At 54.2% G+C, this 14,428-nt stretch overlaps 5 protein-coding genes across 5 annotated transcripts; 2 read left to right on the top strand and 3 right to left on the bottom strand.

Moving 5' to 3' along the window:
* Window positions 1-47: 47 nt before the first annotated feature.
* On the top strand, window positions 48-586 carry N656DRAFT_717579 (methylated-DNA--cysteine S-met; the record flags this gene model as incomplete). Its single annotated transcript, XM_064812211.1, has 2 exons — window positions 48-280; window positions 412-586. The coding sequence occupies 2 exons, from the start codon at window positions 48-50 to the stop codon at window positions 584-586; spliced, it is 408 nt and encodes a 135-aa protein (XP_064666268.1).
* A 2,072-nt stretch (window positions 587-2,658) lies between these two features.
* Window positions 2,659-4,258, bottom strand: N656DRAFT_771633 (uncharacterized protein; the record flags this gene model as incomplete). The annotated part of the gene is made up of 4 exons (XM_064813875.1): window positions 2,659-3,338; window positions 3,400-3,901; window positions 3,978-4,029; window positions 4,062-4,258. The coding sequence occupies 4 exons, from the start codon at window positions 4,256-4,258 to the stop codon at window positions 2,659-2,661; spliced, it is 1,431 nt and encodes a 476-aa protein (XP_064666267.1).
* A 740-nt stretch (window positions 4,259-4,998) lies between these two features.
* On the bottom strand, window positions 4,999-5,524 carry N656DRAFT_761023 (uncharacterized protein; the record flags this gene model as incomplete). The annotated part of the gene is made up of 3 exons (XM_064813230.1): window positions 4,999-5,247; window positions 5,324-5,359; window positions 5,432-5,524. 3 exons carry the CDS (start codon window positions 5,522-5,524, stop codon window positions 5,116-5,118), a joined length of 261 nt encoding a protein of 86 aa, XP_064666266.1. The 3' UTR covers window positions 4,999-5,115.
* A 1,032-nt stretch (window positions 5,525-6,556) lies between these two features.
* Window positions 6,557-10,091, bottom strand: N656DRAFT_801622 (uncharacterized protein; the record flags this gene model as incomplete). Its single annotated transcript, XM_064818144.1, has 3 exons — window positions 6,557-8,148; window positions 8,200-8,730; window positions 8,780-10,091. The coding sequence occupies 3 exons, from the start codon at window positions 10,089-10,091 to the stop codon at window positions 6,557-6,559; spliced, it is 3,435 nt and encodes a 1,144-aa protein (XP_064666265.1).
* A 2,492-nt stretch (window positions 10,092-12,583) lies between these two features.
* Window positions 12,584-14,252, top strand: N656DRAFT_717472 (aldehyde dehydrogenase; the record flags this gene model as incomplete). Its single annotated transcript, XM_064812207.1, has 4 exons — window positions 12,584-12,648; window positions 12,708-13,107; window positions 13,167-14,061; window positions 14,116-14,252. The coding sequence occupies 4 exons, from the start codon at window positions 12,584-12,586 to the stop codon at window positions 14,250-14,252; spliced, it is 1,497 nt and encodes a 498-aa protein (XP_064666264.1).
* Between the last annotated feature and the right edge of the window lie 176 nt (window positions 14,253-14,428).

Here is a 14,428-nt window from a genome sequence, read left to right as displayed (position 1 = left end):
CCATGGCCACCACCACGACCACCACAAGGACGACCACCACAAGTACGATGACCGTCACCAAGAGCACCTCCACCATCCCCTCTCGTTCCATTCCCCTTCCATCACCGTTACAGACCTCTGCTCGCGGCACCCCCTTTGAGCGCTCAGTCTGGGCTCTCACCTGCCAAATCCCGCCAGGGTCCTTCAGCACCTATGCCATCCTCGCCGCCCGCCTAAAATCATCTCCGCGCGCAGTAGGCAACGCCTTGCGACGCAATCCCTTTGCACCAGCAGTACCATGGTAAGAGCCCTCGCGATCATGCCTTCATCCCCATTCCCGATCCTCCTCCTACTGCCCTGAATTCTGAAAACAAAATCAAACTCAAACCCCGGGACCGGGTAACTATTGAAAGCATATTAATCGTTTAAAAGTCACCGCGTTGTAGCCACGGGCGGTACACTCGGTGGATTCAAGGGCAAGATCGCGCGGCGCGACGGCGAGGGGATCACGCTGCAGGAGAAGCGGACGCTACTGCGGAAGGAGGGCGTCAAGTTTGACGCGGTGAGCGGAAAGGTATTGGGGACACCATTCACGGCTTTTGTATGAACGGGGTGAATTGTCAATGACGTTTGTTGGCACAGAAGGTCCAGGTGAAGCATGAACAGCATGGCGTCCTGGGGTTGGAGTTTCTTGAATGATGTTTGTCACCGAAATGGTAGGACGGACATATAAGTGAGTCTATCTGGCGGTGGCCGGTGGGTATGATCGAGCCCTCGAGGAATATACCACTCAGGATATCATAGCTTAGCCTCTTGCGTAGAGAAAGGAGCCGGAATCATTGGGAAAGCATCTGGCAGTTTCCCCTGCTTTTCAAAACTATCATGACTGTCAAGTCAGATCAAGAGAGGTAAACAAAGAGAAGTACACCAAGAAAGCAAAAGATGAGACCAAAAAAAAGGTGATTGATCGAGGAATCGAACCCCAAAAAAGAGAAGCAGGCGTGCGAGCCTAGACAACAGTCTGGGACAGTACCACTCGTCGACCAGAGGCCGTTCAGGGATTGTCTCTACGTCCACGCTGGAACCGCTACGCCAAATCGCCATTGAAATGGTTCAATGACGTACCGGCTTCTGTTAACAACCAGAAACCAAAAACTTCCCTATATACCCCCACCCACAGACACCATATAGTTCATCACCTAGCCCCCTTCGTTGCCGGCAGCCTGCGCTTGTTCTTTCCATCTTACACAACTCGTGGCAACACCTATCTGGAATCAATACAATCTGCCCTAGTAGTCTCGACCAAAGCAAATTGCTAGCTTGGTAGGTCCAAGATACCAGAATCACAGATAATCTCAACCACGTAACTCAATGTTTGGTGCTTTCACCACCACTTAGTATTTTCATTCTGATTCTGCTTATCCCTCCACGTGAGGGTTTTTGATGAGGCCAGTAACGCTGACTATAACGGCGTCTTCCGTCTTTCAGCCTCTTGCCGACGTTCTCCAGGTCCTCTACTTCCCGGCTAGACCGTGACTGACCAATATGGCAATACCATTTATTTCCCTACCAGGGTCGCTGACACCTCCCTCTCAAGTCCTTTCCGCTTCCCACCATTCACAGAAAATAGCATTTAGAATCATCACGTTGTATCGTTGCAATAAGTTCACGCTTGTACCGTAGCAGAAATGTCTGCTTCTTACATCACCACTCTCAGGCTTATGGACGCTGATATTGAGATGGACCTGCCCATCATCCTCTATAGCTTCTAGACAGCAAATGGCATGTATGTAGAAGAGGAGAATCTGGCTACTTCGTGTGATCGGATTGCTAATCTGGCTAAGACACTAACCCAGGTAAATACGGAAATCTTAGGACGAGGCTAGGATGTAAGGTGTTCTCTGGCATTGATGAATGTTTGAAAGAAACTACCGGTAACGTTATACTTGATTTAGCTTCGCTGTGAGATTCGCACCAGGTCCACAGTGCACTACCACACCGAATGAACAAACGATCGCGACAATCTTGATCCAAGTCTCTCATGAGTAGAGGTATTGTCGTTATGTGCTATGATTACGCAGACGGCAAGATTAGACAGGGAGTTTAGAACCCCATAGCAGCGGGATGTCTAGCCTCATCCTCACATGAATGATGACACACATCCATCCATCCATCCATCCATCACGACCACATCCACGACCAAGGTACTGTACGTAGCCATGACAATCATCCATTGGCCTGGCCGCATTATGATACATACATACATCTCTTGTTGACAGTTGACCCGCGCTCCAGAATGAAACCTCGCAGACCGTCCGTCCAGTCACTGCATCCCGAACGCCAGCCGCAAACCCCGTCTCATCCCGTCTTTTCATTTTTGGATTGTTTTGATATCCGTCATATGCCCGTTTTTGATTGCTCGGAGCAGCAGCCGCGCCCCATGACCGGCCCTCACCCTAATGTACACTGAATAACCCCTCCACATGGCCAAAGCAACGAAAATCACGTCAATAGCATATGCCGCTGTTTTGTTTTCTTGTAAGAACGCCAATGATGAGTCGTAAATTGACGACGACATGCCGACAGCCCCAGATGCAAAGACCAGATCAAGCGAGAGAGGGTATTTTCCCGAGCGCTTCACAACCGAAGAGAAGAAGAGGGGGAGCTTTTCCCTCCTCCTTACTGCTTATCGCCGCCGCCACGGTGATCGCCTCCACGGCGCGGGCGCGAGGGCATGCCTCCACGGTGACCATCACCGCCACCACGGCCCCGGCCGCGACCATCACCACGGTATCCTCCACGGCCACGGTAGCCGCCACGACCGCGCCAGCCGCCGCCCTCGCGGTTGCCACCACGATTGCGGCCCTGCACGGACTGGAACCCGTCGTCAGCAGCCGGAACGGCCGGCGCCGGAGCCGCCGCCTCGGGCTCGGGATGGTCGTCGGCCCAGGACTGGGCATTGGCCGGTGCACTGGGCGCAGCGGGGGTGGCTGCCAGGCCGGTCTCAGTCTCGCTCGGCTCGCGGGGGATCTTGACGTCGACCCACTCCTGGGACGCCGACATGTCGTTGGTGGCAGAAGCAGAAGGCATGTCCCACTGGCTTTCGCCGGCAGCGTTGGCGGCGTTGTCGGCCACGTCGGCATTGCTGGGCGCGGCGCTGCTTGAGGAAGCCTCTTGCTGCTGCACGTGGCCGTTGGTCAGTGCCGTGGCAGAGCCCTCCTCTACCTCGGTCAGGCCTGCGTTGGCGACGGTCGGGTCCGTCTCAACCTGCTCCTTGGACTCAACAGCCTCGGTCTCGGCCTCAGCGGGCTGCACGGCAGGCGCAGCGTGGTCAATGGCGGCCTGCTTGACTTGGGCAACTACAGAAGGGAGTCAGAGCCCACCAGAAAAGGAATTGTGGGGCGCAAGAGGGCGACTTACAGGTTGTTTGCAGCAGTTCACCAGCAGTACTGCGTGTCTGCTCATCCGAACCCTGCACTAGCTTCAACATGGTCGCGACACCTTTCTCGTCGCCAGAGTAAACGCCGAGGAGGACGCCCTCAAGCGCCTGGTTCTCATCCGATGTGGCATCAGCGCCCTCTACACGGCGGGCTGCCGCCAGACGAAGGAATTGAGACAGAATAAGAAGGTTGCTGTGCAGCGCCGCCTGGGCATCCGCGGCGGCCTTCTCAGTCAGCTCGGCCACAATATCCGCCTTCTCCTTCTCAAACTTCTCCGTCAGAGCCTTTTCCTGCTCGGCGAGGCGGGCCTTGTAGTCCTGATCAATCTTCTTCTGCTGAGTCAACTGCTCCTCGAGCTGGAAGAGTTGGGCTTGAAGCATCGGTTTCTTAAGGTGAGCGGCTTTCTGGTCGGCGTTGATAATCTTCAGAGACACGAGTTCGTCAAGGGACTTGCCGCTGTGCTCGGCGATGATGTTGTCGATCTTCGCAATGTTGGTCTTAAAGTATGCTGTCAGCATTGCATCAGGCGGGTGTGTCGAGGGTTGGGCAGAAACGTACAATCTTCTTGGTAACATTGCGAATGTTCCTGTAGAGGACTGTCAACGAAGGGCTGGTTGAGTCGCACAGGCATGATCGGCTCACTTTTGAAGCTCGCGGATGTAGGAGCTTTCGGAAGAGTCCTCCTGGTTCTCAGCGACCGAGGCAGAGACCGAGTGAGCCCTCTCCGGAGTCGAGACAGCCGGTGCAGGAGATTCAGTTCGCTCCGACTTCGCCTTCTTCTTTCTAGCCGACTTGGATTCGGCCGGGGCCGGAGGATTCTGGATGGTCGAAGATGCCATTTCGAACTCCGCGCAAAAGCTCAACGCAGCTTTCTTGTGGTTTACTGGTGGTGGCAACCCGACTGTTTGTTGTCTGGGTGTTGCCGGGTTTTCGATGCAATGTGCAAGCGGATCGACGAACTTGCTCGGTTGGCTCGAGCAGGGGGAAAGACAATTCGAAACTCTAGAAAGGGTGATTGCCGTAAGCTGTGGCAAAGGTATCTAATTGTAGGTTTTGGTAGGAAGAAAATTGGTCGATGCTGGAGAACAATCTGTTGTTGTTACAGGTCGTGTCAAGAAGCTGGTCTGGAAATTTTGTGGTGAGATGTGCGCATCAGGCTGCGTTCCGAAGCACAACACAAAAACGGACCCCTCCCACGATTGGCCGCAACTCGTTGCTCAGCAGAAGCTTTCGGAAACAATAAGAACACAACACAGAGCTGCCTAAAACTTTGGCTACAACGGCGAGGGTTTATGCCTCGTGCCTTCCTCTATTGCTACGGCATAAACTAAGGTATATCTTAGGGCTTTGCCCATAATCTGGCCGTCAGGCTTCAATCGCGTGCATCATCGACTTGCACCTCTTGGTGTTGTCTCCACACGGGGCCTGCCGAGTCGCGTGCTCCTCCTGCTGGCCGTCAACCCACTGACTTGGCAGTCCAGATCCTGCATCTACATCGTAGTCGACAGCGACAGATTGCAGTACAAAAGCCAGGCGTCCGGAATTTGCCAACCATTTTGGCTGGCGCTGGTCCGGTCGGAACGGAAGCGTTTGCAAGTGGGATGAATGTCTCCTTGCACGGGGTGTAAGGTCACCCGCCCGGGGCGGGTAGGTTAATCTGAACATCATCCTCTAAACTTCGCTAGCGAGTCCTATGTCATAAGAGCGCGTGAGCCGCTGAGATCCGCGATACATCATCGGAATCAGCACTGCAGATAACAAGAGCACTTACTGCTGTGACCTTTCTGACGCTGCGCGCCGTAATCCCTCGCTCGCCCCCCTGTTTGGTCTCGATAGCAGCTTCTCTCACGAGACTGGGTTCAGGTCAGCCCCATACTGGAATAGCATTTCAATTGAAGTTAGACATGCGTTTGCATGAAGAGCATATAGTCGAGAAATATCTAGCGACCCAAAAAAAAACCGTCAGAAAATATGTTCCGGCAACGCGTTGCGTTCGCGGTTTATAGGTGTACCATGATATCAGCGTTCTTGCTCACGTTGCAATTCGAGTGAGCCTTGACAATCTTCTTGACGGTTGCGCGGGGGTAGAGCTTCTGTCCGGGCATTCTGCTGGTTCTAGATCCAGAGGATAGTTACAGCTTGTCGTATGCAACCTAGACTGGTTCGAAAGTCGACGTTGGTATGTTGCTGCGTTTGTGTGTGTGATGCCGAACTCACCCGAGCATTTGTTTGCCCAAGCCGACAAGGGTGCAGGTGCAGTTGTTTGTTGACTTCGAGTGGTCAGAGCTTCGATCGGGGTCTAGCCAATCGGAAAATAGATTGGGACAGGCCCCTGCAGTGAGGGGAGCTCAGGGCCGCAAGGCGAGACTAGGTGGGGCCTTGGCGTTTCCCACCGATCTTTGACTTCCATCCAGATCCTCCAAGAATCTAACCAAGTGACTGCTCTCTAGCAACATCGAAATCCCTATTCGCTTCGGGATCTATGGTATGATGATAGAAATAGGCTCTAAATCTGGTAATGTGCCCAAAATTTTTTGCCATCTATATCCTTGGGCAACCGGGAGCGGAGGCTTCGGTGTCCTCCTTCCCCCTTCGCCGGCCAGGAGAGATGGTATCTGACCTAGCCACAAGGGAGGCTCCTGGCTCCTATTGTCCAAACGCCCAATCTCTCGATAAAGATGATGAGTGGAAGCATAGCGGATCACTGTCATCTGACTAGGCGAACAGAGCTTTTGGGACTACGTATATAGGCAAAGCTGCTATATTGCATTCGGCACGGGTATCTAATATCTTCTAATACTGTCCACTTCACTCCGCCGTCCCATGATATCGCCATCTTGTACTATTATCTGAGAAAAGTGGGGTTGAGTTAAGACTGAACGAAAACGAAGCATCCACCAACCAGGCCACCCATCGCAATATGATAAGAGGAAAACCCAAAGACCGCCGCCATGGCTATGCTAATTGACTATTGCAAAAAAGTCGACCTCCCCATAACACCTTAACTATGCAGTCATGACTTCAAACTCATATTCCGTATTCCCCCCCTTCCTCTAATATCAAAAATCCCAATGTCATACCACAATCCGCAAATCCCAGCCTTTACGATTGACAACACCAACGCCCTGACAAGAAGCTTAGTTGATCTTACCCTCAGACACAGCAACAGGAGGCGCAGGCTGCGTCTCGCTCGTCGTCGACGACGAGGCGGCCGCGATGGCGGCCTGCAACGTCTCAAAGAGCTTGGTATCCTGTGCGTGGTCGAGAGTTGAGTGGTGGTTGGGGGGCATGGAGGGGGGAGGGAGGGCTGGTGGTGGATTGGCGGGTTTACTACTGGCAGGCGGTGAGGATTGCTTCTGCTGCAGTTCGGGCTGTTGAGGTTGGGCTGTTTGGGGTTGTTGCGCTGGCGCGGCTGCCGGAGCAGATGTTTGCGCAGTTTGAGGTGGCTGAGACGGTTGACGCGGCTGAGACGGTTGAAGCGGTTGAGAGGTTTGAGGCGGCTGGGACGGTTGAGGCGGTTGAGAGGGCTGAGGCGGTTGAGAGGTTTGAGGCTGTTGAAGCTGTTGAGGCGTCGCCGGAGCTGGGCTTGGCCCTTGAGTCTGCGGTTGGGATAGAGGTTTCAGCTGCGTCTGCGATTGGGGTTCAGGTTTCAGCTGCGCCGACGGTTGCGGCAGTTGCTGTTGTTGCGGGTGCGCTGGAGGCTGCTGTTGCGGGAGTGCTGGGGGCTGTTGCTGTAGGAGTGTCGGAGTCTGCTGCTGCGGGAGCGGTGGGGTCTGCTGCTGTAACACTTTTTGGATATCTTGCTGATGTTGCTGCCGGAATTGCTGGTGTTGTGACGGTTGAAGGTGCTGCTTCACCTGCTGATGTTGAGTACTCGATTGAGCCGGTGAAGATGGCGGCTCTGGCTTAAGTGCCTGTTGCACGGGAGGAGCCTGAGGGGGTGCCGGCTGTATAGGGGTGAAACCTGTGATTTTGGGCAACGTGTGATGATCTGTATTCTCTGTTTTCACTAAAGGAGAGATTGGCACGTTGCTTGTTGGCGTATACAATGAGGACGCCGCCGCGCTCGCGTTCACTGCGCCAACTGCGGGCATGACAGTGCCGGGTCGAGGAGCTGGCTGGGCAGCGGACGGACTGCTTTGGATTGGATGGTTGTTGTTCTGCAGGCCGCCAGCTAGAGTCATGATGCCCTGAATCCTCGCCTGCTCCTCTTCCAGATTCAGACGTGCTTTCTCTTCGGCTTCCTTCCGAGCTGCCTGACTGGGTGCTCGGGTTTTTAGCTCCCCAGTGACACTCTGGAGGTAATAGGGCATCTCCGAGTTTGTTTTGAGGAAAAAAAGCTTCAAGTTTCTCGCTTTGTCTTTCAACTGGACCTGGGTCCGATCCTTCAAGATGTCGGAAATCGTGCCATGCTGCCCAAAGAGCGACAGGATCTGGCTCCAGTGAGGACCCTTTACCATGTCCAGCCCGGCCATGAGCGCTTTTTCCTCTTCGGGAGTCCACGGTCTCCGTGTGGATTGCAGACCTTCTCGCCGCGTTGTATTGGAAGACTTGGCCACGGCGGCTTGGCGAGCCTTTTCATAGAGGGCGGCGGTCGGCAAGGATTGGTTTGGCGGCAGGACCTCGCCGGCCGGTCCAGATTGAGCTGCAGGATTCGTGTTCTGGGTATACGGTTGATAGGATGATGAATGGGCGTGCTTTAACTGCGTGAGATACGGAGACTGCGATGCTGCGATACGGTTAGTCCAAGCAACTGAACTGGGCCATGAAAGCTGCTCACCGGTACTGGAATCTGTCACATTGGAAGGATATGCCGGCATTGACAGATTTGGAAAGCCGTGGGTGGGTATGTTGAGATCGTTCAGCTTCTCTGATATTAGCGAAGCCAAGTTCTTGGAGTCGATATCGGGTACTCCATTCGAGGGTTGGTGATCAGCTGGTGGTGCTGTGTTCAGTTCTGGGATGTGGCTAGAAAGCGACTGCTCAATGAGCTTCTTGAGGTCAAGGCCATCTTCCATTCCACTTGACTGGTTTGGGAGGCCTTGTGTAAGCCCATCCTTTGGATGGCCTGATGTCCCTGCCCCGGAATGAGCGTCAAGAGATGTGGCAGATTGGAGAAGCGAAGCCAAGCAGTCGCCTTCATGCTGCTGTGCAGCGCTCGTCTCTCGTCCAGGGACAATTTCCTCCTCTTTCAGGGGAATGTTTACCCCGTATTTCTCAGCGTAATCTACAATCACGCCGAGATGGCCTTGTAAGAAGGCACTCAAATACTCCGCGAACTTCTCAGTAGATGACTGGTCCTCTAACGATTCTGTGATACGTTAGCAAATGGAGGCATGAATCGGCATAGCACGACTAACTTTTGATGGACTCGTCACCCGCCGCCTTCATGAGAGAATCCCTCCGCTCTTTGATCTGGCCAACGAGTCCTTCCTCATCTGAGCTCAGGACCAGCTCCCCACTGCGTTGCCTCAATAACTCATCGAAATCGGCAGGAAAGAGTGTGTCCAGTAACTGTGATGGCCCCTGACCTTGCTCGCCAGCGCTGAGAGCATCCAGGAAGAGGCGGGTCTTCAAGCATAGGAGCAACTCGGTGAGCGATGACCGGTATTCTCCGTCCTCGGGAATGAAGATGGAGAAGAAGGCATCGTGTACGTCTTTCAGCGGAACGTCATGAGCTCCCTGGCCACTCGCCGCCGTTGCAGCGAGGTTCGACATGCGTATTGTCTCGCGGTCCTCGGAGTCGGTAATCTCCAGCTCGTCTGGCGATAGTAGCGGGGAATCGGAGAAAGCCCGTCTCGTTGCTCCAAAGATGTCCCTCAGCATGTCATATGCCTTGCGAAAGTCGGAGTCGGGGTCCGCCAAGAGCGAGTCGGTCTCGACCCGGGGTTGCTGCGACAATCGGAGTAGGATCTGGACGGCTACGTTCCCCAAAACCGGGAGACTCATGGAGCGCATGACCAGGAAGGGGTTGGTAGAGACCTTTATTATCTTGTTCTCTGGACTTTCTGTCTCGGCCATGCTTCCTATGGGAACAGCTGCGTGCGGCGCGGGCGCATCGGGCATCACAATATCACTGCTGGGGGGGTTCGCTTGCTGGTCGAGCGCGGCAAGAGCATCGTTCAGCATTGCCGCTAGGTCAAGGTTTGGTGCCTCAACCGCTTTATCCGCCTTCGGTTCTCCCTGCTCCATCTTCACTCGCTTGATGGCAGCCCCATCGTCGTTGTCCGGACTTCTGGCTCGTTTCGGAGACCGTACTGCGGTGTTTTCCAGGGCGGCAGGGAGGGAGTCGGTGACGGGCAAGGGCTGAGAAGCCCCATTCAATGCTGCATCGCTCTGGGAAGGGGGAAGCTGCTCGGCAGGCTGGGGAAGTGAAGCGCTCGAGACCTTGGTGCTTGATTCGTCATTTGCAAGAGCATCGGTCAGGGGGTGAGGGGCAGTGAGCGAGGGATCGGCAACAGGAGCGGGAATTGAGACAAGTGCTGATTCTAGGGCCTTGTCTAGAGCATCTGGGCCGGTAAGAGTGGAAGGCGGCTCGAGTACTGCATCTTGAGCAGGCTGAACTTGAGGTTGGGACGCATCTGGTTGGGGAGAGGCAGAGTTGTCTGGCGGCGGAATTGAAGCGCCCAGGGCGGCAAGAAGTTCCGCCTCTAATTGTGATGCATCGGCCATATTGCTTGAAGTAAGATTGTCAGGCCCATCGAGTTGACTCTTCTATCGACATTTCTGAGGTTTGATTCGTATCGCGGGGCAAACCACCCTAGGCAGTTGGACCAACCAGGACTCGCTTGAAAACAGCAGTGGCGGCGCTGGAGGGATCCTCAGGCGGTCAATGGCGCTTAGAAGCGAGTAAAACAGCTGTTACCGCAGTTGGAAAGGATATATCGTCGATGCCGCCCTGTCTGCGCGGCTACTGAGAGATGGCGGCGAAGATTTCGAGACGTCCAATGTCCAAAGTTGCCCTTATTTTTTGCCCCGGCTCCGATACACATTTTCAGGCCGAGTCTTAAAACCCCTTGCACTGGATGCAAAACGCACAGACCTACCACAGTGCATTACCGTACCCATACCGTACCTTTGTACTGTCTAACCTCCCAACCTAAACTTGAGCTGAATTGAACTGAACTGTCGCTTCAGTGTATAAAACTTGATGTAGCGAACCTCATGTGAAATTGAAGCAAGGTAGCCTTGACTACTCCGACGGTACAAGCTGGATCAGTCGAGAAAAGGAGCGGTATTCCCACTTCGGATATATAGTATACCATTAAGTAGGATATCAGTGTTTCTAGGGTTCTCCTTTCTCTTCATCATCTCCGCCAACACGTCACATCGATGGCTTCGACGTCTCTTCGACTGCTCTATGCGCCGGATATTTGAAGCGTGAGGCATCTATCAAAGGCTTGAACTTCAGACGGCGGCATGGACGACGGCCTTCCAACTGAACTGGTTTTTGATCTCTGCACTGAGATTTGCGCTTCGGTGGACAGCATCGACAACCTCGGGAGCTTTGCTCCCTAAAACGTCGGATATTGTCCAGTGTTTTGTTGCACTCCTTCGAGTTGTCATACATATAGTTACTCAGCTTCCACTGGCCTCAGTCTCATCGCATCGAGCTGGGTATGAGGAGTAGAAAATGGCGAGACTTGGTGACCTGAACTCGACTCTCGACGAGAACTAAATATTCCAATTGCTCGAGAGGTCATCACTTTACGCTTGGGAATATGATACTTCCGATATGATGCCACTTCTGTTTCTTCCCTGAGCTGGCACTCCGTTAACTGTCTCCTGACTTCTTTGCGGATGGACTTGTCGATGCCTCAGAGAGATGATATTTTCAGCACAAGGCATTGACAGTTCATTGCATATTCGGAGAGACGGAAGGATGCCGGCCAGGCGGAAGGGAAGGCTGTCGACACTCACACTCGACACCATCCTTTTAGCGCATGTCAGCCTGTCAGCCCAAAGGTCTAAAGCACTTGGAGGTCCAGGACTAGAAGCTTAGGTTTGATGACAAGCACTCGCTCAACATTACCCCGAGCTCTGCCCCCTATTCTAAGATGCGATGAATCCACCCCGTTTGGGAATACTGTTACGGAGTATACAGCATCCAATTGCAATCCGAGAAGCCGGACCCGGAGCGTTGAAAGCGGTTGAAGGAAGTTGCCGAAGCGACCTTGCCGAAGACGGCATTGGAATGCGGGGTCTGAAGCTCGGCAACGGTGGATACTACAGTACCTTAGTAAGTGTATGTACTCTGCAGCCCATGACGCAAAATATGTGGTCTCCATCTGGCCGACAGCGAGTCTGGACGGATCCTTCAGCTTTGCTTCCCATCGTTCGATCGATAGGGATATGGACGATTTTGCCTTACTTCTCCTGGCAGGTGCACGCGAGACGATGGCCCAGCTCACCGGTTCAACGCGGCGTAGTGTAGAACTGGAGCATTGAGGGGTACAGGACACTGCAAAGGAAAGCACGATGCGGGGAAACGGGGGCGGAGTAACCCCCTTAGCTAAGGTGCAGTGGAACTGGAGCAGTGACAAAGCAAGTCTCGGAGGGAAACGTCGACCAGGAAGCTGACACAGCCAAGGTCTCATGGCAACTGGAGCTCCCTCGGCAGAGACTCTCTTCTCGAAATGATATATCGTAAGGCCTAACCTAGGCTAGGGGATATCAATGCCGGCTTCGCGCGGCATTGCCTGAGACATTTGACGGCTTCCGGCAGCGTCTGGTCTTTGAGCTTTGATTTCCCGATGTCCGCCGGCCCAACCCAGACATCAGGGTTGCGACAGATCGTCTGTTCTTGCAGACGGGGACGCTTCCTTCGAATCAGAAGCTTCCCCTCATCCGTCTCTCGACAATAGAGTGGACTTGTCACACCCTGTTGACCCCGCTTCCGATTGCATATCCATGGTTCCATACGTCAAGGGGCCACAAACCAACCCAATCCACGTGAACCATCGGGGGCGAAGATGAAAGCGTTGAGGAGCCCCTTGTTGACCCCAGCTCGGCCGTGGGGCCGGCCATGCTTGTCCAGACCCTACATAAAGCTGCACCGAGGAGCGTTTCTCTCCAATGTCCGCCCGTCTCCTCCCCCCTGCTTTGTCGTTTCTTCCAGTTTGAAACCGAGCCGGCTCCGATTCATCACCACTCAGTCTTCCAACATGGCATCCCTCTTCACCGAGCTCAAGACGCCGATCACCGGCCCTTATAAGCAACCTACTGGACTGTAAGACGTTTATCGGCCTCTGCTATCGTGTCTTGGGACTAAAACTCGCATCCGTATAGCTTCATCAACAACGAGTTCGTTGAGGGCGTTGATAAGAAGACCTTTGAGGTTATAAATCCTTCCACCGAGGAGGTCATCTGCTCCGTGTCCGAGGCTACCGAGAAGGATGTCGACATTGCCGTCGCAGCGGCACGGAAGGCCTTCGAGGGCGTCTGGCGCCGCACCACGCCCTCCCAACGCGGCAGATACCTGACTAACCTGGCGGACCTTTGTGAGAAGAACGCTGACTTGCTTGCCGCCGTTGAGTCGCTCGACAATGGCAAGTCCATTACCATGGCCCGTGGCGACGTCGGTGCCGTCATTGGCTGCATCCGGTACTATGGCGGTTGGGCCGACAAGATCGAGGGCAAGACCATCGACATTTCTCCAGACATGTTCCACTACACCAGGCAAGAGCCGGTACGTGTCAGTGTTTCAGAGCCATATGTGGCACAGCTAATGAGCCTGGTTGACTGCAGCTCGGTGTATGCGGCCAGATTATCCCCTGGAACTTCCCCCTTTTGATGTTGGCATGGAAGATCGGGCCTGCCTTGGCCACCGGCAACACTGTTGTCCTGAAGACGGCTGAGCAAACACCCCTTTCTGCCCTCGTTTTTGCCCAGTTCGTCAAGGAGGCCGGTTTCCCCGCTGGCGTAGTAAACATCATCTCCGGCTTTGGAAAGGTTGCAGGCGCCGCTATTTCCTCACACATGGATATCGACAAGGTCGCCTTCACTGGCTCGACCCTTGTCGGCCGCACCATTATGAAGGCTGCTGCCGAGTCCAACTTGAAGAAGGTAACCCTCGAGCTGGGCGGCAAGTCGCCCAACATTGTCTTCGACGACGCCGACATTGAGGAGGCCATCAGCTGGGTCAACTTTGGCATTTATTACAACCACGGCCAGTGCTGCTGCGCCGGCTCTCGCATCTACGTGCAAGACACCATCTACGACAAGTTCGTCGCAGCTTTCAAAAAGCGTGCCGAGCAGAACAAGGTCGGCGACCCGTTCAACCCGGAAACCTTCCAAGGCCCACAAGTCTCGCAACTCCAGTACGACCGCATCATGGGCTATATCAAGTTGGGTATTGAGGAGGGCGCCACAGCCTTGACGGGCGGCGGACGACACGGTGACAAGGGCTACTTCATCCAGCCCACAATCTTCACCGACGTACGGCAGGACATGAAGATCATGCAGGAGGAAATCTTCGGCCCAGTCTGCGCCATCGCCAAGTTCTCCAAAGAGGAGGAGGTCATCAAGCTTGGCAACGACAGCAGTTACGGCCTCGCTGCCGCCGTCCACACCAAGGACATCAACAGAGCGATCCGTGTGAGCAACGCCCTCAAGGCCGGCACCGTCTGGGTCAACTGCTATAGTAAGTTCAGGCATGTATGCATCCGATTGAGGCTCTTCTAATGTATGTTGCCAGATATGCTCCACTACGCCCTGCCATTTGGTGGCTACAAGAGCTCTGGAATTGGCCGTGAGCTTGGCGAGGCCGCATTGGCGAACTACACCGAGAACAAAAGCGTTGCCATCAACCTGGGGGGAAAGATCTTTGATTAAGGGGCCACTGGAACATAACGATATCCTGCTCCGCCGATCCACTCTAAAATACTGAGCGAAACGACCCATCTCCGCGCCAGAGGCTAGGCACGAAAGGGTATCGGCAATCAGGTAGATTGGAAAGGGGAAATAGGAGAACGAATGGCGGGGGCAAGGTGTAAAAGGGGCTGGTTCCG

The sequence above is a fragment of the Canariomyces notabilis genome (assembly GCF_033297395.1).
Source record: "Canariomyces notabilis strain CBS 508.74 unplaced genomic scaffold N656scaffold_30, whole genome shotgun sequence".
In the NCBI taxonomy this organism is placed as follows: Eukaryota; Fungi; Ascomycota; class Sordariomycetes; order Sordariales; family Chaetomiaceae; genus Canariomyces; species Canariomyces notabilis.
This window is presented reverse-complemented; position numbering and strand designations above follow the sequence as displayed.